Genomic DNA, 25,756 nt, shown 5'->3' on the forward strand with positions numbered 1-25,756 from the left:
TCTGCATCTTGTCTTATTGCTGTAGCTAGGCATTCTAATACTAGATTGAAGAGAAGTGGAAAGAGTGGGCATCCTTGTCTTATTCCTGAGTTAAGAGGAAATGGCTTAAGTTTTTCACCATTGAGTATAATGCTGGCTGTAGGTTTGTCATATACAACCTTTATTGTATTGAGGAATGATCCATGGATTCCTAATTTTTCCAAAACCTTCTTCATAAAGGGGTGTTGGATCTTGTCGAATGCTTTTTCTGCATCTATTGAGATAACCATGTGGTTCTTATTCTTGTTCCTGTTGATGTGATGAATTACATTAATTGATTTGCGTATATTGAACCAGCTTTGCATCCCTGAAATGAATCCTGTTTGATCATGTTGTATGATTTTTTGGATGAATTGTTGAAGTCGATTGGCCAAAATTTTGTTGAGAAGTTTTGCATCAATGTTCTTCAAAGAAATGGTTCTATAGTTCTCTTTCTTTGATGAGTCCCTGCCCGGTTTGGGGATGAGGGTTATGATGGTCTCATAGAATGTGTTCGGTAGTGAGCTTTGTCTTTCAATTTCATTGAAGAGTTGGAGGAGTATTTGTGTGAGCTCTGCTTTGAAGGCCTTGTAGAATTCCACTGTAAAATCATCTGGTCCTGGACTTTTCTTAAATGGGAGGTCTCTTATTGCTGTTTCTATTTCAGTGCTTGATATGGACCTATTAAGATGGTTTAACTCATCTTGGTTTAATTTTGGCATGTCAATATTTGCTAGAAAAAGGTCCATTTCTGCCAAGTTCTCAAACTTATTAGCATAAAGTTTTGAGAAGTATTCCCTTATAATGTTCGGATTCTTGGTTGTTTTTGTGGTGATGTTTACATTCTCATCTCTGAGTTTATTTATTTGGGTGTGTTCTCTTCTTTTTCTGATAAGATTTGCTAAGGGCCTGTCAATTTTGTTAATTTTTTTGAGAGATAGGACTGAGAGGTATTTGGGAGTTCCTGCCATTTAATCCACCTTCTTGGGGGCTGCAAAAACTGGGTTCTTCCTATGGTTCTTGGGTTCTCAGTTTGGGTGTGGTTTCTTGGCTTTTATTGTGGTCTTGTTGGTTTTCTATGTGTAGGACATCTTTAAGAATCTTTTGTAGGTCTCATTTGGTGGAGAAAGAAAGAAAAAAATCAGAAGTTCAGTAGAGCTAAACAAATAAATAACAAACAAAAAAAAATTTTAAAGAAAGAAAAACACACATACACATATATCCCTAAAATAAAACTTATAAGAGGAAGAAAAAAAGTTACTAGAAAACAAAATTTTTTTAAAAAGGTAAAAAGTAAAAAAAGTTTTAGAAAAAAAAATTTATAAAAGGTACAAAAAAAGGAGAAGAAAAAAAAGAAAGAAAAAAACGTTCTTTGATTTTTTGGGGGGAGGGGTGGGAGGATCCAGTATCTCCCTTGTGTCCTTCACCAGCCTCTTGTTGGAGTCTCTGGTCTGCTTGTGGTGTTTGATTTTCCTGTGGCTTGGTTGGTTTCTTAAGTCAGTTTGTTTGAGCAGGCAGAAAAATGCTCTGCTTTACCCAGGATTTTGTTATCCTCCTCCCAGGCTAGTTCAATAGGATGGAGATCTGCTTTCAGTATCACAAAAGAGGGAAATGGCTGTTTCCTCAAGTTTGGAGATGCTGTGATGAGGCTAGGTTCTGGGTAGAGTTGAGGCCTTTCAGCAAATACTAGCTTTTCCCCTAGGGGCTAGATTGCAAGAGACTCACAGAGCCCAGCCTGGAGCCATTCTCAGGGCTTATATTTACTGAATTTCAATTGATTGTCCAAGCTGCTAAAGGCAGGGGCAGCTTCTGGCTCTGTTTACCCAGTGAAGAGAGCCATTCCTGGGGCTGGCAGCCAGAGCTGGGTGACTTTTCCCTGGGTGGATCTGAGTCTGGCAGGTCAGGGTAAGTTCTTGTGACCTGCTAAATGACTCTAATTTTCTTCCAAGGCCTGAGCTGGAGCTAGCAGCTCAGATGGGCCTTCAAAGATGGAGATCTCTGATAGTTGGGCGGGAAGGGGTGGCCTTCCCTCCTCTGCTCCCTGAGAAGGAATGGGGATGTCTGGCTTCTACTCATGTTGAGTCTTGGTTCCTGGGTCTTCTCTGGTCTGCGAAATGCAGGATGAAGAGTCTACTCCTCGTTGGTTCTTGCTGGTGTTGAGTAGAATCTGCTCGCCCCCTGTGTCTGGCTCCTTCGTCCCGGACTCTCTGTGTTGCAGGTATGGCGGCTTCGGCCACCGCCACCACCACTGCCCCCGCAGCAGTGGCTGCTGGCAAGTGCTCAGATCTGTTTCCTTGCCTGGATTTTCCCTCTCTGGCCTCTCTGTACTGTGATGGCACACCTGGTGTGATTCTCTGGCTTAGGACTGTTCACTGGAACACTAAAACTGCTTTCTATGCGAGAGCTTGTTTAGCCTCCAGCTTCTCCTCCTCCATCTTTCCGGAACTCTCTGTGTATTAATTTAAATGCCTTTTTCTCTATTCAACTGTGCTATTTAAAGAATTGCCTTCAAAGAGAAAAATTAAAATGACTACAGAATATGCTTAACGAAAACATAATAATAAGCCAGGCACCAGTGGCTCACGCCTATAATCCTAGTTACTCAAGAGGCTGAGATCTGAATATCACTGTCCAAGGCCAGCCCTGGGCAGGAAAGTCCATGAGACTCTTACTCCAATTAATCACCAAAAAATTAGAAATAGGATTGTGGCTCAAAAGATAAAGTGCTAGTCCTTGAGCTCAAGGACAGTGCCCAGACCCCAAGTTCAAACTCCAGGACAGGCATAATAACAGTAGTAGCAGTAGTAGTAGCTTTTACTTTGTTTTAATAATTACATTGTCTCCCATCCAAGTACTAACCAGATCCGACCCTGCTTAGCTTGCAAGATCAGATGAGATCGGGTGTGTTCAGGGTGGTATGGCCATACACAAAGGAGGAAGCTACAATGCTTGATAAGAAATGTACATTATCTTGCCCATCTAATTGTAACCCCTCTGTACAGTATTTTCACAATAAAAAATAAATAAAAATTAAAAAAATTACATTGTCGTTTTCTTAGAAACATAAATACATGTCTTGCTGTTTCCAATATTAATTAGTGCTAACAATACACATGCATATTAAGAACAAGATTCCATGCTAAACTTCGGCTGTTGCAAAGATCGAGTCAATACACATACTACTCTGAAGGAGCACATCGTCTAGGTCAAATCATTTTATCACACAGTCAATAAAAATATTGCTCAACTAGGCATGTACATCTATGACATTTAGATTGCTTGACAATCATGCCTTATCTGTTGTTAAATGTTTTTAATAACTACCATGAAGAAATATTTCAATAACCATAAGGCCTCAGAGAGCAATTATAATGAAACCTCATAACTAAGAATGCAAATTAGGAACTTTCAAATTTGGTAATTGAAAAACATTGCTGTATCTCTAGAAGTAATGGAGTGTTATGAAAAAAGTAACAGGTAGTGATGAACAAAGTTTAGACATATGGTGGGTGATGGGCGAAACAAATTTCAAGGCAAGAGAATATTCTGAGGAAATGGATAGAAGAGAGAACTGGGGATATGGAGGAGGAATGTCATTCTATGAATCTAGAGCAATATATGTAAGAGAACAGAGCAATTAAGAATGCGCATAGTCAGGTCAGTTATGGGACTGTAATGATCTGTACAAAATAAAGGAAGATCAATGTGAGATTTATTAAAAGTTCGTGCGATATTTAAAGGTTTCAATACTTATAATGATGAGTATTTCTATGAAAGAAGATAATAGTTGTCTTTATTTATTAGTCATATTTATTTATTAGTACCATAAACATGAGACAGTTCAATAATAACCACAAAATAAATGGTCAATCATTAAATGCAATACATGCAAGTATGCTTTATAAAGGAAAGACTCAGAAAAAATGCTGACAGAGAGAAATTTGAAAATGAAAGCAAAGGCAACTGTGGAAAGATGATGCAATGCACACTTATACTTCACACCATTTTAAAGGAAGAAATTGGCTGGTCTTTAAAATGCCATCTGACCTATACTTGAGAATACATTTTAGATATTAATTGAAAGAGGTAGAGCAGTTCACTTAGGTAGAATGCTTATATGTTACACACTGAGCTTTATCATTATACATGGTGACATTGATCTGTTTTCCCATTTATGGAAAACTTGAATGCATTTCTAATGTACACGGGTGCTGGTGGTGCTGATGGTGGTGGTAGTGTGTGTGTATGTGTGTGTTTGTGTGTACATGAAAAGAAAATTTTGAATGAGGAACTGTTCAAATGAGGGGTCATCAGTTTTGTTAATGTTATAAATACTTCCTGAGTATACCTTGAAGATAGTAAGGAAAGTTATGCAATGTTGTCTGGTTTCTACATCTATGGTATTAACCAATAAGAGAAGTTCAAAACATACCCTTAAGGTATTGAAAGTAGATTTAATCAAAAGTTACAATTTCATATTTGGAAATACTTGAATGTTGATAAATGAAAGGGGCAAAATTCTCTGGGAACATTGAAATATGACTTTAGTCAGAAGGTATTGAATTGATCAAAATGATTTAGCCCTTAAAGTAAGAAAATGACCTCAGTTATTATTTTGCCTCCTTGATCACAGTTTTGCGAAATAAATGAATGGCCTCACTGGTTGAACAGTCAATCAATAAACAGAGCTTTAGTGTGGAAGAGTTTGGGTCCATTGCATATCCGTAGCTCTGTGCTGTAGGCCACAGCATCCTCAATTTGGCTTCTGTTTTTGTCAGCAGAAAAGGTAGCTTGAAATGATTTCTGTTACTGCAAGAAGCTAAAAAACAGGGACCATTTCTCAACAATTTATTCTCAAGTTACAATTTTCTCTTCAAGTGTTTATTAACTTTGATGTTCTGGTGGTTGGAATTCATGTCTTCTTAATTAGGGATGAATTGGCTGAATCCACATTTAGGTCAATGTGTTCAATTTAGTTTGTGTTAGAGAATTCTGTGACATTTGTCAACCAATTTACAGGATGGTATAAATCATTTTATAGTTACCACTGAAACATTCTGAGTAAAATGAGTAGATGGGTGTTTTGAAGCTCTAAATATGATCCATTTTCAGATTATCAGCCTAAAATTGAGATTTTGGTAGTTGAATTTGCTATTTAAACTCTCATATAGCTAACTTCACTCATTTTCTAGTTCATATTTTTTCTTAATGAAGTAGGTAGTTTTATATTTACATGATATCATCTGTTATATTATTCCTCAAAATAACTTTGTTATAGATTAAAAGGATGGAATAATAAAGAACAGAATGAGTTATTTAAAAATCAGATATTTTAAAAATTATATCTGGCTTGACTCTCTAAATTCATTGACTAATAATGCTGTTTCTTTGGCTTAAAAGAATATGAGTAGACCCTCCTCCTCACACACACACATACCTTCTGGGTGGGTAAAATGGTCAGTACCACTGTGTGAGGGATTCAGTTAAAGTCAAAGTCTACCAACCTCAGGGAACTGGCATTGTGGTCCTAGTCATTCTTCTTTACTAAAGAAGGATTCTATTAGGAAGAATATTATTGGGATGGTCTATTATATCAGCTCTCCTCCCTGACTCTCTTGGGCTTTGTTTGCTTGAGTTTTTTGTTTGTTTGTTTGTTAATTTCACAACTCATATCCATTGACATTTTCTTTTTTTGTTTGTTTTGTTTTTTAATTTTTTATTGTGAAAATACCATACAGAGGGGTTACAATGACATGTGCAAGATAATGAGTACATTTCTTATCAAGCACTGTTGCCTCCTCCTTTGTTTCCCCTTCCCATCCCTTCCCATCTCCCCACCCCCACACCTCCCCCTCACAAAGTGGTAATGTTCGTTTTTCAACATCTCATTGTACATCTCATTGTTGCAATGGGTCCACCTGTATCCGTGTTTAAACGATTTGTTTTTCAGCATCTCTGTTTTTGCAGTTTCTGTTTTCATTTTCTTATGACAAATATTTCTACAAAGAAATCTGGTTATTTTTAGTCATGACAAAATGGATGCCAAAAAAGTAATTCTAAGAAGACCAAAAAAGCTCAAAATGTAGAAGGAAAGAGGTCAATCAGAAAAACCTATTTTGCTTCTAAAATTATGTTCTTTCTCTATCTCAGAAGGAAGGGGCCTTTTTTTAATATAACGGAATGCAAAGGGAATGTGCAGGTTTGTCTTGTTTCCACACAACTCTTGATCTTAAATCTTATCAGATCACAAAGCCTGCCTTACTTACTGTGTGAGATATAGTCCCTTGAATCTGGGTTATTTGAAGTAAAGCCCTTAATAAAACCTTATAGAACTCCTCTCCCAGAAAAATATATAATGAAAAGATAGTAAAATACCTCCTTCTTCCACCCCTACTCTCCTAAACCAAGAAAATTTACCAAGATTCAATTCTACAGCTTTATATAACACAGCTGACATACACATACATGTAAACAAACTTAATAGGCTGACATACTATCATTGCTTCACTAAAGGCCTACCAGTTTCAAAATACCCTCATCCTTGGCCTCAGAGCAGTAGGGGTAGAAATGACTAGGCTTTTGAGACCTGAAAAGTCACCTTTTTTTTCACATCTAGATGTAAATGATAACCATTTTCTAAGTTTGCTGTAATGATTTCACACACAAATGTTGACTTTCTTCCAAAACTCCTTCACAACACATCAAACACAAGAACATACACACACACACACACACACACACACAAACTTGGCACCGAATTTGCCTATCATTTTGGGCCATCTTAATAGGAACATCCAATTTAATATGACTTTTTTCTATTTAGTGAACATAAAATATACAAAATCAGGTCAATAATATATACTCTGTTCCACATGGATGAGGACAAAAGATAATTATTCAGCTGCTACTTGTCATCTTTAATAGCCTAATATTATTTCTTCAGTTACTATTAGATCTCTCTGGAATGGCAAAACAAAAAGAGCAAGATTTATGTTGGCTCAAGATTTCAGAGGTTTCCATTCATGGCATCTGGAACCATGTGATCAGGTTCAGGTTGAACATCATACTGGTAGAAACAAGAGTTTCTTCACATAATGGCATTAGAAAGGCAGAAAGGAGAGAGAAGAGGGGGAGAATGAAGTCAAAAATTCAATGTATATCCTACAAAATTAAGAAGAATGAGGGATGAGATGTGTAGGGAAGGGATGGATGAGAATGTTAAAGGGGTGTCATTGACCAAGATGCGTTGTATTCTTAAGTGTTTTGTTAAATGGTAACTCCTCTGTACAACTACTTAAAGATAATAAAAAAGAAAAATAAATGCATAAAAGTAACAATGTTAAAGTGGTGACACAGACTAAGATGTATTGCACACACAAACTGCCTCATGAAATGGCACAAAAAATTCAATCCATAACTTAAAATTAAGATAAGCAAAGGGAAGGTTGGGTTGGGAGAGATGGGTGAAAATGTTGAAAGGGGTGACATTGATCAAGATGCATTGGATTCAAAAACTGCTTCAGTGAATGGTAAATCCTTTGAACAACTACTTAAAGATAATAAAAAATACTCTAAAAAAAAGTAATAAGGAAAAGAAATCTTGACATTTGTAAAGCAAAAGTCAGCATATATACGTGAAGTTTCTAGAGTAGAAATAATAAAATGAAGAAAAATACAAGCAAAATTGAATATACATCAAGACTTTGGATATTGCCAAGTAAAATAAGATTAATAAAAAAATCCATAATAACAGAAAGAAAATTATTTACAGTAGAAAATGTTTAAAAATGAAGGACCAGAACTAAGCAATATAAGAAAATTTCCCAAAATTTTACAATCCTATAAAGCTGAAGCTGTTGTCACAATAATCTATTTACACACTTTCACATTGCATGCAAGGAAAAACAAATTGGAGGGATCTGGTAACTTAGAACCCAGAATGTTTTACTGTGTGTCTTTTAAAGTTTATTTTAATTTCTAGCTTTGAAATGAGTGATGGGAGCTAGGAAACTAATTATGAGGTGAGAGACTTTCAGGGCTAAATTTGCTTCTATAGCATCAAGTCACACTTGGGTCTCTAGCTCTAATGACCTACCTTCTTGCTAATTTGTTTTTATTAACAGGAATTTGCTAATGCAAAAAAGTCTAAGTGTTGATTAGAATTTTATTGAGTTTATTCTTCTTTCCTTATATAAATTGCCCTTTTTAAAAATACTGTTCTTTCCTCCTTTTCCATATTTTACTTAACTCCCAGTTAATTCAATTAAACATTAACCTCTAACGAGACTTTTACCTAGAATGAACTTATGTTAGAAAAAGTTATTGAATTTGCAGTAGAATTTAATAATTTTGATATAAAACAATTTACTCAATGACTAAATTACCATAATGCAAGAAAAATATTTTCTCAATCAATATTTACTTTTTCTAGATCACTTTGCATCCTTAAGCAATGTTGTACAGAATCTCATACACCTATGAGAATTTTTTTAAGAAATCTTTATTGCTGTTTTTCTTGTGGTGTTTCTTTTAGTGGAACAGTACTCGGGCTTTAACTCAGGACTTGGATGTTGTCCATCAGTTTTGTTGCTCAAGGCTGGAACTCCACCAACTGAACCACAGTTTTACTTAAAAGCTTTCTGTGGTTAGTTGAAAAAAAGAGTCTCATGGACTTTTCTGCCTGAGTTCACTTTGAACTGAGATCCTCAGATATTAACCCTGAAATGATAGGATAACTGGTCTGAGCACCCATCTTTTCTTTTGTTATTTAACCTAACTAAGCTATATAATGTCCTATTATATACCTATAAACAACTAGTGGATTACATATTCCATTTGTTACAGAATTTAAGAAGTTGCTGGCCAAAAGAGTTGCTGGCTATGCCTTTTAAGGTTTAGTCTAAGACTAAAATACAGACACAAAACAGTCTCCATCCCTTGCTCTTCTTCTTTCCTAGTTTTGCAGGATGATTATCTTTCCTAGTGTAAAATTAATCATTATTCTTTTCTGAAATGGACACAGAAATTCTGTATGTTGATTCAGTTTTTTCTTCTGGCATTTGCTCTTTTTTCTAAAACGTGATCACACTACGTGATGATGCCTTTTCTGGTTCAAAGTCTCACCAGCTCTCTTGCCACTTCCCATCTTGTGTAGAAAAAAGACACAGATTTCTGAGTCTATTCATGTATTTACCTCAAAGGACAAAATCACTGAGAGACCCTGCTACAGTATAGGTATGACTAATATGTTGACCTGCAATCAGCTACTTTGAGACCTCAGTATGATATCCTGTTCTTCCTTTAGTAGAAATAATACAGGGCAAGTAGAAATAGCGTTGAATATGGTGAAAGCAGGAATTTCACAGGCATCACACTGTGAAGCCTGTGAAGTTAAAGCTCCAAGAAAGAAACAGGCAAGGTGATGACTCGAGAACTTTAAATTAGCAAGTTTTTAACTCAGCTTTCTTCCTAAGTGAGAAGGTGGGAAACAGCAAATTTCTTCAAGCTGGTATGGTACAGTTTTACGCATATGAAAGAAGTATATGACTTATAAAATGAATTTTTCCCAGAAAACTTCCATCACACTTCATTAGTGTGATCAACTCTAATCCACAGTTTCTGTTGTCTCCAAATAGAAGTGGAGCCAATATTACTTTCCTTGATTTTCTCCCTCAGAAGGAATCCTTTTTTCCCAGGAAGAAGATGGGAGATGAGTGGTGGGTGGTAACAGATAGTAATAGAAGGAAGTGAATATGATCACATTAAATTACATGATATACTTATATACACTTATATAAATATAGTATGTATCATATACAGTCATATGGGTGTTTGTCATATACATATATTATATACTTTGACATATATACATTACACATGTATAATATTTATATATATATATTTACAGTGAAACCCACCATTTATTCAATTAATATAAGCTAGCTACTTCTTCAGTAATCTCTTTCCCCCCTTCATACCAGCAACATTTCAGAGATGAGAGGATGGTTCTAGCTACTTCACTACAGCTTTGGAGAAAAGAGATACAGCTGTTTTATAGATATACTAACCTACTAGACAAGATTTTGCTGTCACTTTTGAGAACCATTCAATAATCATTTTGCCAGTGTTTATTCCTACAAGCACAGTATGTCTTTATCGAGAAAGTAAACTTTGTATACTTCTTCTAAGCCACCTTGGAGTACCAGTAATGAGAGCCCTGGCTGGATTTTGGTTGATGCTGTTGTTGTTGCTTCTCAGTCTGTGAGATTCTCAGAACTTCATCATCATATGACGGGTCATGGTTAACAGTCTGCTTTAGCTTGACTTTCCCTAGCATTAGCTGTGCTTCTTTTACATTTATATGCTAGTGATATGGGATTTGGTGACACTCTCAGGCTTTGGTTAACTCATTCTCTTTTCCAGGCAAACTTCCATGTCTTATAGCTATAACTGCTTTGTCTTACAAATCTTTGTCTTTATAAGGCTTTGTCTTACTGTTATGTGCTTTTGTGTTCCTAAAGTCCTGTTTTTTGTTTTGTTTTTGTTTTGCTCTGTTTTAGTTGTTCAGAGGAGTTAGACCTTTGGATTCCTTCCCTGAGTTTACTACTACTGTTTTTAAGTTTTTGGGGAAGAGAATAAATGAACTAGAGTGGAATTCTTATATAAAAATGACATGTGTGTGGAGTGAGCTGGCTCACACTTGTAATTCCAGCATTCGAAAGACTGAGATGGGAGGACTGATTTTGAGGCCATACTTGGCTAAATAAAGAGAACTTTTCTCGAATATAGGTATGTGTGGAGGGGAATAATCAGAATTGGATTCTAGATCATCAGTTCAAATAAATATATTAGATGGTATGTGTAGTTTCCTGTCAAGGTATAAAAAGAATGTGATAGCAATGGAATTCTATGCCTCCATCAGAAAGAATGACATTGCCCCATTTGTTAGAAAATGGAAAAACTTGGAAAAAATTATATTAAGTGAAGTAAGCCAGGCCCAAAGAAACATAGGTCCCATGGTTTCCCTTATTTGCAATATCTAGTATATGTATGAGTCAAGCGGAAAAGGTCAGATAATGTGATGTTAGGAAAATGAACCCTTAGATATGTATTTTAATGTTTTTTTCTTTCATGCATGTGTTTCTAATGCATTTATAAGATTATCTCTTTGTTGCTTTGTATGTCCCTCCCCCCACAGTATAACCCCTGCTTTCACTATATTTGATGTCAATATAACTTGTGGAGGAGATGGGGAAAAACAAGTCGTTTAAGGATACAGGTGGACCTGTTGCAACAATGAGAAGTACAAGTTGTCATGTCGAAAATGAGCTTTATAACATTGGTGTGGGGGGGTGGGAGGGAAGGCTGGGAAGGGATGTGAAGGGTAAACAAAGGAGGAGGCTGTACGCATTATCCTGCCCATGTAATTGTAACCCCTCTGTACAGTATGTTCACAAAAAAAAATAAAATTTAAAAAAAATTAACATCAAAGATTATCCACAATTTTCTGAAAAGAATAGTAAAATACTCTTCCCTTTTCAGTGTAGTATTGAAAGTATACTTCTAAAATGACATGTAACAGTAGATATAATGTAGAAACCAGGATGAGAATCCATCTGTCCTCTATTAAGCCAAGAATTAATCTTTAAGATGATCTGAGTTCATATTTTCTTTTAAAATGAAAAGTTTTTAAATTTGTAATATTGTTAGCAACAATCCACATAAGCAAGTTTGCTGAAGTTCTTCATATTTTTAAGTATGAAGATATCTTGAGAACAAAGTATTTGAGAACAAATTTTAGACAGTCATGTTTATAGAACTTCAAGAGATTCTTTCATTCTCATTACACAAAACTAAACTGTTAACATAGCCTCCATTAATAATGCCTTACAAGCACATGGGTGTACTTCCCATGTATATGCTGCAATTCCCATTGATGATTGTTCCTTTTTCGCTAGAAGAATGCTTTTACCATCCATCTCTCATAGTTAACTACTCTTCTGGTTTCAGCTGAAACATGGTTTATCCATACTCCTTCATTATAGTTGTTCTTTTAAAAAAATATGTTTTCATTGTAAAAATACTGTACAGAGGCGTTACAGTTATATGTGCAAGCTAATGAGTACATTTCCTATCAAGCATTGTTACCTCCTCCTTTGTTTTTCCCCTACCATCCCTTCCTTCCCACTCCACAACTACACTCCTCCAACACCCCTAAAGTGTGAAGTACATTTTTCAACATAGTGTCTTGTACATCTCATTGTTACAATGGATCAACCTGTATCACTATTTAAGTATTTTGTTTTATCCCTTCCCCTCCCCAAAGTAGAGAAGTGTATATACAAGATGGAGGGCACCAATACCAAATACAGTGAAAACAGGGGTTATATCGTAGGGGATGAATATACAAAGAATCAAAAAAACACATAGTACATTATAAATATGTTAGAAACAATAGCAAGAAAGAAAAAACTACTTGTGTCCCTATCTTGGAATTCATGTCACTTAACATCATCTTATCTGCTCATATGTACATAGCTTTTGACCTTTTCTGCTTGTCCCAGACATATACTAGTTGTAAATAAGGTAAACCATAGGACCTATGTTTCTTTAATATATATTTTTCCCAAGTCTTTCCATTTCTTAAGAAATTGGGCCATACCATTTTTCTGATGGAGGCATAGAATTCATAGATAGATAGATAGATAGATAGATAGATAGATAGATAGATAGATAGATAGATAGATAGATAGATAGATAGATCTCTGTATATATGGGTTGGATCCATATCTTAGCTATGGTAAATAATGCTGCAATAAACATAGTTGTGCTAGCAGTTTTAGTATGGTCTTGTTTGCGATCATTTGGGTAAATGCCCAAAAGTGGCATTGCTGGGTCATAAGGGAGCTCTATGTGGAGTCTTTTGAGGAACCTCCATACTGCTTTCCAAAGTGGTTGAACAAGTTTACACTCCCACCAACAAGCAGTAGGGTTCCCTTCTGACCACATCCCCCTCCCCTCCAGAAACTGTTGTAAGAGTTCTTGATTATAGCTGTTCTTACTGGGCTGAGGTGGTATCTCAATGTTGTTTTGATTTGCATTTCTTTTATGACTAGAGAGGTTGAGCATTTCTTCATATGTCTATTGGCCATCTTTCTTTCCTCTTCAGAGAAGTTTTTCTTTAAATCTTTAGCCCACTTGTTTATTGGGCAGTTGTTTCTTTGAAGATTTGTTGTTGGGAGATTTAATTTTTTCTGAGTTCCAGGTATATTTTAGATATGAGACCCTTGTCCGTTGTATGGCTAGTGAAGATCTTCTCCCACTCCATGGGCTTTCTATGGATCTTGCTGGACATGTACTTTGCCATGCAGAAGCTCTGCAACTTCATGCAATCCCATTTGTCCAACCTTTCCTTGATTTGTTGTGTTTCTGGGTCTCTATTAAGAAAATTTTGGCTTGTGCCAAGGAGACCTAGAGTTTCTCCTATTCCATCCTGTAATGTTTTCAGAGTGTCTGCTTGACTTTGAGGTCTTTGATCCATTTAGAGTTGATTCTGGTGCAGGGTAATATATAAGGATCTAGCTTTAGTTTTCTGGAAGTGGTTAACCAGTTTTGCCAGCACCATTTACTGAAGAGGCTGTCTTTCTTCCATTCTATTTTTTTAGCTCCCTTATCGAAGATTAGGTGGCTATAGTTCTGTAGGTTCATTTTTGGGTTTTCAATTCTATTCCATTGGTCCTGAGGTCTGTTCTTGTGCCAGTACCAAGATGTTTTGATTACTATGGCTTTTTAGTAGAGTTTGAATTTTGGTATTGATATTCCTCCAGCACTATTCTTTCTGTTTAGGATTGTTTTGGCTATTTGGGGTCTTTTATTGTTCCATATGAATTTTTGGGTTGCTTCTATTTCCCTGAAGAATGAGGTCGGAATATTGATAGATAGCCTTGGGAAGTATTGCCATTTTCACAATGTTGATCCTTCAGATCCAGGCACATGGGAGGTTTTTCTACTTCCTATGTTCTGCTTTGGTTTACTTTTTCAGGATTTTAAAGTTTTCATCATAGAGGTCCATCACTTCTTTAGCTAAGTTAATTCCTAGGTATTTTATTTTTTGTGGGGTTATTACAAAAGGAGTTGCTTTTATGATTTCAGCGGTGCTCTTCTCATTGTTGGCATAAAGAAAAGCCATTGATTTTTGAGGGTTAATTTTATACCCTGCTACTTTGCCAAAGTTTCGAATCAGCTCGAGTAATTTGGGAGTGGAGTCCATGGGATTCTTTAAATACAAGATCATGTCATCTGCAAAGAGGGAGAGTTTTATTCAGCTATCCCTATTTGGATCCCTTTTACATTTGCATCTTGTCTTATTGCTGTATCTAGGCAATCTAATGCTAAATTGAAGAGAAGTGGAGAGAGTGGACACCCTTGTCTCATTCCTGAGTTTAAATGAAATGGCTTTAGTTTTTTTTGCCATTAAGTATAATGCTGGCTGTAGATTTGTCATATACAGTCTCTATTGTATGGAGGGATGTTGCATGGATTCCTAGTTTTTCCAAAGCGTTCATTATAAAGGGGTGCAATAAAATGCAAACATAAAGGGGATCAAAATAGAGAAAGATAAAATAAAACTCATGGGATTGCATGAAGTTGCAGCGTTTCTGCATGGCAATGGACATGTCTAGCAAGATCAATAGAAAGCCCAAGGAGTGGGTAAAGATCTACACTAGCTGTACAACAGACAAGGGTCTCATATCTAAAATATACCTGGAACTCAAAAAATTAAATCTCCTGGGGCTGGGAAGGTGGCTCAGTAGTACAGTGTTTGCCTTGCATGCATGAGGCCCTGAGTTCGATTCCCCAGCACCACATAAGTAAAAAGAAAAAAAGCCGGAAGTGGCGCTGTGGCTCAAGTGGTAGATCGCTAGCCTTGAGCTGAAGAGCTGGGACAGCGCCCAGGCCCAGAGTTCAGGCCCCACGACCGGACCCCCCCAAAAAAAAACAAAAAAACAACAACAAAAAATTAAATCTCCCAACAACAAATCCTCAAAGAAACAACTGCCCAATAAATAAGTGTACTAAAGACTTAAAGAGAAACTTCTCTGAAGAGGAAAGAAGGATTGCCAATAGACACATGAAGAAATGTTCAACCTCCCTAACCATAAAAGAAATGCAGATCAAAACAACATTGAGATACCACCTCACCCCAATTAGAATGGCTATAATGAAGAACTCTAATAACAGATGCTGAAGGGGATGTGGCCAGAAGGGAACCCTACTGCATTGTTGATGGGAGTGTAAACTTGTTCAACCACTTTGGAAAGCAGTATGGAGGTTCATCAAAAGACTCCACATAGAGCCCCTGTGACCCAGCAATCCCACTTTTGGCATTCGATCTTCTGCACGGTCTAACCTACTGTTTTTTATTTCATTTCCTTCTAATTGGTCAGTTTTGATGGCTTCAAATTCTTTGTTGGATCTTTGTTTTAGGTCTTGTATGGATTTCTTTACCTCTTTAATTTGGTGTTCAGTGTTTATATTCAAATCTCTTAGTTGATTGGTTATGGTTTCCTTGGACTCCCTTTCCTTCTGCTGGGCTCCATTAAGCATTCCCTTGTGGTCTCTCTGGATTCCTTCAGCTGTCTGTTTATGGCTTCCATGAATGCTTCTATTGACATTGTCTGTTCTCATCTCGCTCACACAATTCCTGTATTACTATTTGATTAGCTTCTTCATGCTCACAAGATTCCTGTATTAATTTTTGGCTAGACTCATCTTGCTCGTGAAGGTCTTGTGTTAATCTTTGGCTAGCCTCATCTTGCCATTCTCAGGATTTGTATTTACTGTTTCAATTGTTTGTCTTTTACCCCTCCTGCTGCTGGGCATGGTGCCTCGGTTGTAGTGGGCAAGGTCAGCCTCTGGCTCTGTTTACCCAGTGAAGAAAGTCACTCCCCTGGGGGCAGAGATCTCTCTTCCTGGGTGGGGTGACTTTCCTCTGGGGGGAGCTGAGCCCAGCAGGTTAGGTCAGGTTCCTGTGACCTGGTGAATGGCTCCTATTGTTTTCTTCCAAGGCCTGAGTTGGAGCTAGCTGCTTGGCTGGGCCTGAGTCAGTATCAAAGATGGAGTTCTTCTCTGGTGGTGGAGAAGGGTCTACCTTCCCACCGCTGCTCCATGAGAAGTAATGAGGATGTCTTGGGTGTACTCACTCTAGCCTCTTGGTTTCTGGGCCATCCCTGGTTTGCCATCAGCAGGATGATGATTTCTGCTCCTTGTCAGTTCTTGCTGGTGGTGAGTAGAATCCGCTCTCACATCACACCTGGCATCTTTCTCCTGGGCTCTCTCTGTTGATATGGTGGCCACAGCAGCAGCCACTGCCACCGCCAGGGACCGGTGCTCAGATCTGTCTCCTTTCCCAAGCTGCCTGGATTTTTCCTCTCTGGCCAAACTCCCTGTTCTCTGATGGCACATTTTGTGTATGCCTAGGACTGTTCACTGGAACGTGAAAACTGCTTTCTATGCAAGAGCGTGTTTTGCTTCTAGCTTCTCTTTTGCCATCTTCCTCCGGACCACCTATAGTCACTCTTGAAACCATGCTTTTATAGTTTAGAAACTTTTCTCTTTTTAATTATATAGTTATTGATGGAAGTATACATTTCTTCCCAATACATACAAAACCATGAAATCAATAAGCCTGAATGCTTTGGTCACAGTTGTATTTTGTTTATCACGATGTTCAACACGGGATAGAATGGAAAACAAAATGTTTCCTGGTGTATGAGTCTATAAAAGAATATATGAATTGTTTAAGAATGGGTTTGGTTGATTGATCAAACATTTAACCTAGATTGAACAGCTTCTTTAATAATGTAAGACTAAAGAAAATGTACAGGAAAAAAATACCTCAAAAACAGTTTGCTTCATTCGTCATCTTTTGCCTTACATAATTTTATTTTTCTATATTAATGTTTACTATTTTACAAAGGATACAGAAAGGAAGTGCAAATATTATTCAATATTAGTAGTTTTTTAGTATTGGTGGAAAACAAATTATGCTTGTCATGATTTTCTTTTACTTTTATAAATTATATCATAATTCTCTCACTTGTTAGTATGTTTTTCTTCCCACAATCCTATTACTTCTTTGGATGAAAACTATACATCTGTATAACATATCTACTTATATCTTATACCTCCCTTTTTAATCAGATTTTTACTACATTTAACATGTTGTTGTATATATATGTGCAATTTAAGCTGTACTGCTTAAATCTGTGGGCTGTATTTAATTCATCTATACAAAAAATGCTGAGCACTTGATAGACATTCAATAAATGAATTATGAACCAAAGTAAGAATTTAATAAATAACTGTATATTTCCCAATTTTTTCTTAATTTCTTTCAGTTAAAACTCAAGTGATGGGAGAAATAAAGATTGCCTTAAAAAAGGAAATGAAAACAGATGGTGAACAACTTATAGTTGAAATTCTTCAGTGCAGAAATATTACTTACAAATTTAAGTCTCCTGACCACTTACCAGGTAATTAATTTTATGATAATGTTTAATGTATCTTGGAATTTATTTAAGGTATATCTTGAATACTATAAGAAATGGTAACTAAAATTTGGTCTGAATATAAAATGTATCATAAAATATAAAAAATGATTTTTAATTTTTTCTGTATAGCTCAGATCCTTTTACACTAGTTTTTAATATAGGCTGCTATATTTATTAATCTACAGGAAAAATATTTTCTTTAAATCACCTTAGGCCAATAGAAACAAAGTGAATACAATTAACTACTTTTGTATAACATGAGTTATTCTTTTAGTAGAAATTTGTCTTGTTTGTTTGTTTATTTGTCTTTGGAATGGTAAGGGGGCCACAGAAGTGGTGGGACAAAGAGTGAATAAAATAAATGCCGCAGTGATACTTGCTAGACATTATGTTGAAAAAGAACTACACAGCTTGTAGGTAGGGACAGGGAGGAAAAAGTGGGAGAGAAGGGAAGGGATGGCATTATTCAGAGGAAATGTACTCTTTTTTACTTATGTAACTGTAACTTCTCTGTATTTCACCTTTACAATAACAATACATACTTTAAAAGAAAGAAAATTGTATGATTGATTGACGCTGAATGACTTGAAATGTTATTTTCAGATTTATATGTGAAAATATACATAATGAACATTTCTACCCAAAAGAAGGTGATTAAGAAAAAGACAAGAGTTTGCAGACATGATCGGGAGCCTTCATTTAATGAAACTTTTAGATTCAGCCTAAGTCCTTCTGGACATTCTCTTCAGGTAACTCTGCATTATACATTTACTGTTTTTATGTTTTCTGCTCATTTTTTATTTATTTGCTATTAGAATATTTAATATTTATAATATGTTAGAATTTATACTATATATGCATATTTGGAATATGTTAGAGTTTATACTAGAGTTTATATTATATTTGAAAAATAATAATTAATCATAAGAGATCTCTCCCAAGAAACCTTTTATACTTCTGTAGTCCACTCTGTTTATTTTATGTAGACTTCTTTTCCTGCCCTAGTCACTACCACTAATCTTCTTTGGGCCTGCATCTTTTTTCTTCACATTATTTTGGTAGTTTACCTGCCCAGCTTGTCATTTGTGCTTGAAATCTTAAATCATGCCATCATACTGCAGCCAGAGTTATCCTGTTAAAACACTGGTTGGGTTACATTAAAGTTCTACAATGATTCATTCCAATGAGTCACCTACCTAGTGTTCTCTAAAGTGGCTCTTAATTATATTGATTTAGTTTCAGCTCCTTGTATACTTTTCCACACACTCAATACTCTAGTCACATCAGAATCTTTTCAAATCAGGTTAAGCCTCCAATGCTTGTCTCACATTTTTCTTCCCTTTCAAAAATTCCCTTCTCACTCTTCTCCATCTAATACCATATTCCATGTCTTTCAATAAAAAACACATTGCAATCACTGATGACACTAAAAATAATTTATCATACCTCTGTCACAAATTACTTTGTTTATTGTTATGTTATCAATAACAGTCTGTCTTGTGCAATAATCTGTATAGGGATTAATTTTCATTGCTCTTTATCAAAGCATTTCATATTGTGCATCTTCAGTAGACATAGAAATAAGAAATGGAAGAATAAATGTGGAGAGAAAGGAAGAGATTTCTAAAAATATGTAAAAAAAAAGGGAGGGGTGAACCAATTCAGCAGTGAAACCCATTAGACACTATGTTGGAAATGAGCTATACAACTTTGAAGTCAGGGAAAACTGGGAGAAAATGAGGGAAAGGTGCACTATTCAAACAGAAATGTACTTTTTACCTGACTTATATGACTGTAACTTCTCTGAAGATCACCCTTTTCAAATTTTTTTAATAAAGTAAAATGAACTGAAAAAATATATGAAGAAATCTCGTGAAACTAGGACTTAAAGCACTAGAGATAAAGATGAGATATTAAAAGTCAAATATTCACCGAGAGGATTAACTGGGGTTTGAGTAGAATGGAATAAAAAGTTAAAGAATTACTAAAATCTATGTGAAAGAATATGTCATTCAGAGAGTGATTAGCCATAGAGATTAGTTGTAAAAAAGAAATATAGGTTTGTTTCAAAATAATTTATTAAGAGAGCAAGGAATCAAGCCACAATACAAAGTTATTTGAATATTCCTCACCAACCAGAAACCTACTGTTCTCTATGTTTCTTTCAATTATTCTCTAAAATTAACAACAAAAAGAGATCCCTTTGTTGGTTGATCTGTCTGTGAAAGGGTAAGTGGAGCGCAGAAATGGAAGGGCAAAAAAACAAATGAAGCAGTGGTACTCAGTAGAAACTATGTTGAAAATGAACTATACATTGTAGATGGGGACAGAAGGGAAAACCTGAGAGAGCACCAAGAAAGGACTAACACTGTCATAATCATTCCCTGATTTATGAAACTATAACCCCCTGTACATTTCTTTATAATAACAATAGAAATATTTAATATCAAAAACGAGATCTCTTCAGTCTTAGGCCCTATGGAGGCATGTAAGCTCTAAATATAACTTAAGAAACGGTATTGTTTGTATATGTATGTATATATATAAACATATATACTGTATATATATATATATATACTATAATATAAACTACCAAACTACTAAAGTCCTATTTATTTACTCAGCATTCAAATCATTTTGTACTTTATTATTTCATAAAACAGCATAAATATAACTGGCAAGGTTATTTTGTGAAATCTTTCATCAATCTCAGCATATAACTAGTTAGAATTAGCTGATTTGCCTTTATTATTTAATACTATTCATTAATACTATTCATATGCATTGGATGAGTCTTTTCCTTTCAGGATAAGAACAGAAATGGTGTGAATTATCTGATATATCTAAAACTTTTGAAGAAATCTTCAGCATCAGAATGTATTTGCCTGACACTTCTTCCCTCCTTACACTTTCTTTTAAATGCCATTTGTTTGATGATTAAATGTCCTTTAAATGAAAATGTCCTTTAAAATGTGTGTATATATGTATATATCCTTGACTTTTTTCCAGATTTTGCTATTCTCCAATGGAGGAAAGTTTATGAAAAAGACCTTGATTGGTGAAGCTTGTATCTGGTTGGATAAAGTGGATCTCAGAAAAAGAATAGTCAACTGGCACAAACTTTTGGCTAGCTCCAATCAAACACATTGAAAAAACATGTCTGTTCAGGGTAATAAAATGGATATAAATATATGCAAAGCAAGACTGTAGTTGGATACTGCTATACCAAGCTTTGTATTCAGGAGCAAACATGAGAAATGAAACAATAGGCAAGAAAACAAGTGTTAAAGCTTTGTAACTTCTTTGTTGTGGAACACAGGAAATTTGAAAATGGTCATGTGCTGGAAAGAAACCAACAAAAATAGAGCTCGGAGACCCTGGATTTCTCGTAGCTATGAAGAGAAACTGAGAGGAATTCTGAATATAAAAATCTCTGAGGAGAATTGAGCTGAAAAGACAGGAGCTCAAAGATTAATATGGTTTCAAAAGGCGGTGGAAAAGCAGCCCTTTAGTTGGAAACAAAAACATAAACAAACCATGGAATTGAATATGTTTTCAGATGTTCAAAAATCTTTCTTCTTCATCTTATATTATCAACTACTTTCTGGATTGAAATTCTGATATGAGATGCACCTAAACATGTGTCCCAGACTGGAAATGAGGATCTCTGTTCAAAGGGAAAAATGAAGCAGGATATATAGAATTGTGAATTTTGTATCAGTTGTACAAGTTTTTCCTGTGTCTCTTTAAAAAGATGTGCAATGAAATTTCAGAAACATGTAATAAAAGCACATTTTTCCATTTAATTGAAATAACATACAGTGAAGATAGTACTATATAGAAATGAAATTATATTTTTAGACAGAAAGACAATAATGGCTAATAAGTAGTGTTGACCCATAAAATATTGGAGCCTTGGTTGAAAACATTTACCAAGGCATTATCAATCTACATACCAAAGGACCTAAAAAATTCATAACGTTCTAGGAAGCATGACCACTTGTGTTATGAAAAATTACAAATACATGAATTATACTGCATATTTCCTTTCTCTCAAATAATATATTGACACAGAGAGAAAATTCAACCTCTGGCAAATAAGTCTTATTAATGTATGAAACTTACTAATTCAATTGATGTCAGCCTCTGTGATTCCATAACATTTTCCACATGGACTCTGTAACTAATTCTCCCTAGTTCTCTATTTCTCCCCATTAATGATAATATCTTTGTGATCAGGTTGATCAACTTTGGGAAATTATGTGGAAAAAGTCAATAATTAAATGCAAAATATACATTGAACTATTTTAATAATATGAAATGAAATAACCAATGTCTGTGTCATTAAAAATGAAACATCCTTTTATTAACCATTAATAATGAAAGTAGCACAGAGCTACTGTACAAAGTTTAATTAGCTGGGATTAAAATTGTGGCTTCTGGTTTGAATCTGCTACTGAGCTTACACAGGTCACTTATACCACCTTCCTGTTTTCTTATCTTTAAAAACAAAGATATATTCCTAATCTTACTCCTTAAGCATTGAGATACCGAAAGCAAGAGATCTATGAAAGATGAAAGCACATTTCCAAATATAGTTTTATACACAGAAGTGAGGAGTAAGTATTATGGAACATTTCATTCCTCAAATTTTATATGAGAGAAACAGCCCCAAACCAATGAGAAGCATTGATATACTTAAATGCAGTAAATTAATTCCAAAATTCATTTCATTTAGAAATAAACTTTCATTTAGCTTTAAAAAAGGATGAAGAATTAAATGAAAAATATCTGCACATTTTTATACCAAACCCAATGAATCATACAGATTTTTATCTTACCCAAATTAAATCAAATTACTTCTCAGAAAATTATGAACCTAAAAGCTGCTACTTTATTCAAGATGAGGTTTTGATGTGGCTTAGAGGTAACCATCTTTAAAATATAGGTCAGATATTGAATTTTCTTATTTTTAATGAAAATACTTCAAATTTGAAAGAAATGTAAAACATTACCATAAAGAATTTCTTACATATACAGACTATATCTTTATTATATTCATAAAGAAATGTAAATACAGTTTTCCCCAACCTAATATAACCATCACTTGCCTTTGCTCTATTTTTCACTCCCCGCCCCCAACAATGAAATACCAGTTACTATTGCTATTGCTCTATAAAGAGCATGGGGGAAGAAATTATCAAAGATATGGTATTTTTCAGGTTTCATTTTTTTAAAGACTAATAGATCTGCTGTTTGTTGCCATGGATATTTCCAGCAGAAGCAGTTGAGGAAGCTCATAATCATCAGTCATAAAGGTCTGGGAAGATCTCCTTCTCACATCAAAAGGCTCTACTATTTGCTATTAAAAAGAAATCCTCTTCTCTGGTCCTCTCCTGCAGCCATTTGCCTCCAGAGGTATGCACGAGAAGTTGTATGACCAGTTGATATATTTCATTCTTGTTGTGATTTCTTTTGGACTAATAAAAGCAGAAGGACTAGCAGAACATGATCATCCTTGAGAAGCTATTTAACTGGAAAGAATGAGAGCCTTTCTATTTCAAGTGCCCCTTGACTTCAAGGAACTGGGGATGGGACTAAGTCACTCAAAGTCAAAATGAGAGGGCTTCTTTTTTGTGCACCAGCATCCCCTTCAGAGAGCATAAGATGCTGTCAGTGTGCCAAGTTTGCAACTGACCAAACCTCTAGGTTGTACTGGAATTATTCTATGCAACACTGATCCTTATATGAATGCATCTCTTCTGAATGAGTTTGATTACCCTTCTTACCACAAAACTATTCCTTTTTAAATTGCAAATAGGGCTCTTAGTGTTTTTTTACTTTTTTGTATATACCATAGCACATGATTTACCACATATTATTTTATTTTATTTGAATTGCCTTTTTTAACCTAATAGAAATAGTTTGTAATTTCTAATTAATTATGTGATTAATCCAATTACTGCATTTATAAATGAGTCATCAAAGACTAAAGTTGTTTGTTAAAATTTGGCCCAAAAGAAACTTTCAGCTGTAGAAGAAATAGCACAGAGTGAAATCAAACAAAAGACAGGGAATTTTTGAATCATCATCATAAACACAGATAAGCTACTAGAGAAGTTGGTGTTTTCTCTGTTTTCATCTACTACTAAGGAAAATTGTGGTGATTCTAAATTCTTTATTTACCAGTTTAGTTTAAAGGAACAATATCCACAACAAAAGAGTAATCATTACCTTTGCTTGTTAAAAATCACCCACGTTTTAAAAAAATCACACTAATAAGATGTATATTTTTAGTGTATCAGTGAGATTAATTTTGTGGACCACACACACTAAAAGAGTCATATTGTGGGACTATTATAGCTGGTAACCAGCTGATTATTGATAATTGTTGCAGGAATGGTGTTGACGATAGTGATGCTAACTATAGTGACAGTTGTGGTGGTGTAAAGTAAAACAAATAATATATTATTATATTGTGCCCAATCAATTAGAAATTATTTGATCAATGCCTCATTTCATTAAGATATCACAAAGATATTTATAGTATTTTTTTACTTTATTATTTAAATCATAACTAACAATATTTTTTAAAAAATTATTTTCATTGCTAGAATATCAAATATTCCAAAATTAGCCGGCTACAGCTCTGTGTGTTTATAACTGTATGTATTGCAGAGGTGACTTTCCCTTTTTGAACTTGAAATGAAAGTAAAAGAAAACTCAATTAAAATGGTGAGCTATTTCTTTAATAATTCTTGCCTCCAGTGTAAGAGTGAATGAGTAAAACAGATATTCTCATTGAATATGACTCAGTGATGTTTTCTGTATGTCCCATGTTGTTATTATCAAAAGTGCTCACTAAACCAAAATCATCTCCTCAGATTCTTTATCCGATAGGTAGATTGAGAGTGTTTTCTTAATTTGTTAATTGTACATAAGTATAGATTTGGTAAAATAGGTAAAATTGAACTATTCACTTCATTTGGAAATTGCATGTGAATATAATTATTCACTTGTGTCTGTATTTGTTCTGTGATGTGCTCGGGTGCTCCCACTACTGATTACTGTGTGTGCTAATATCTTTAAAAAATTACAGCCAATAGTAAGGGGAAAAACTTGTCTAAAAAATTAAATCCTAATAAAATTGATTTCAAATTAAAAAAAAGTACTTGGAGATATGTTTTGTTTCTAACTATATGTCGCATGCCATGTTGGTGATTGCTGATGTGGGGGTTGTTTAAGGTTGAGGGGTTATTAGGGTTACTAAAATCCCTCTAGAAAATTTAATGAACAAATTCAAATAAATTATTTGGCTAGAGATTTATAAATTGACCTAAAAAACAGGATTGTGTAAAAAATGCTTATACAAATCTGTCTCAAGTGTAAAAATATGTCTTGGTTTTGTGATTGTACACAAGATGTATCTTGATAACTTATGTAAATTGTGTCGAATAAAGGCTGCAGTCTCAGCCTAACTAATAAATATTGAAAATATCAACTTGGGTGTGTTCTGGTTATCAACAAGTTTTGGGACTCAGGCATAAACCTTTTTTTAGAATTCACAATGTGCAACAAAAGTCTAAAAACCATAACAAAACAAAATGAAAAGGAGATAATTAGTACAGACATAGACAGATGTTAGATTTTATATAAAAAGTTTAAAAGAGATGCCTTTTGATGGCTACGATTTTCTCAGTGAGATTAAGTATGATGTCATCTGCTTAGAGTAAAAAAAGAAACTAATAAGGACTAATTCTTGAATAAAGATGATTTTAAACAGTTCTGGAGCAGAGTAATAGAAAAGGTAGACTTGAAGAGAGAGATCCTCCACATAGAAGGGTCCTTTGAGCTTAGTGAGAGTGTGCAGTCATATCCATCTGCCATGTTACCATCTGTGACTTTTCCCTGACTGAATAGGAAGTTTATATGCAAGAGCAGAGAAATGCAGAAGTATATGTGTGCATGTGCAAATGTGTGTGAGAGAGAGAAATAAGCAGCAGCAGCAGCAGCAGCAGAAGAAGAAGAAGAAGAGTAAATTTTTTTAATTTAATTTTATTTGTGAACATACTGTACAGAGGAGTTACAATTACATGGGCAGGATAATGCGTACATTTCTTACCAAGAATTGCAGCCTCCTCCTTTGTTTACCCTTCACATCCCTTCCCAGCCTCCCCCCTCCCCCC

The 25,756-nt window shown here is 35.0% G+C and overlaps 1 protein-coding gene across 1 annotated transcript in view; it reads left to right on the forward strand.

Annotated features, from left to right (window-relative positions):
* Positions 1–20,720, forward strand: part of Pclo (piccolo presynaptic cytomatrix protein) — a 277,792-nt gene extending 257,072 nt beyond the window's left edge. Inside the window, exons 25-27 of the mRNA XM_013026022.1 lie at positions 17,418–17,552; positions 18,174–18,319; positions 20,580–20,720. Of these exons, the coding sequence (XP_012881476.1) occupies positions 17,418–17,552; positions 18,174–18,319; positions 20,580–20,720 (422 nt within the window). The remainder of the gene's footprint in view (positions 1–17,417; positions 17,553–18,173; positions 18,320–20,579) is intronic.
* The last annotated feature ends 5,036 nt before the right edge of the window (positions 20,721–25,756 follow it).

The sequence above is a fragment of the Dipodomys ordii genome, unplaced genomic scaffold, assembly GCF_000151885.1.
Source record: "Dipodomys ordii isolate 6190 unplaced genomic scaffold, Dord_2.0 Scaffold90, whole genome shotgun sequence".
Lineage (NCBI taxonomy): Eukaryota > Metazoa > Chordata > Mammalia > Rodentia > Heteromyidae > Dipodomys > Dipodomys ordii.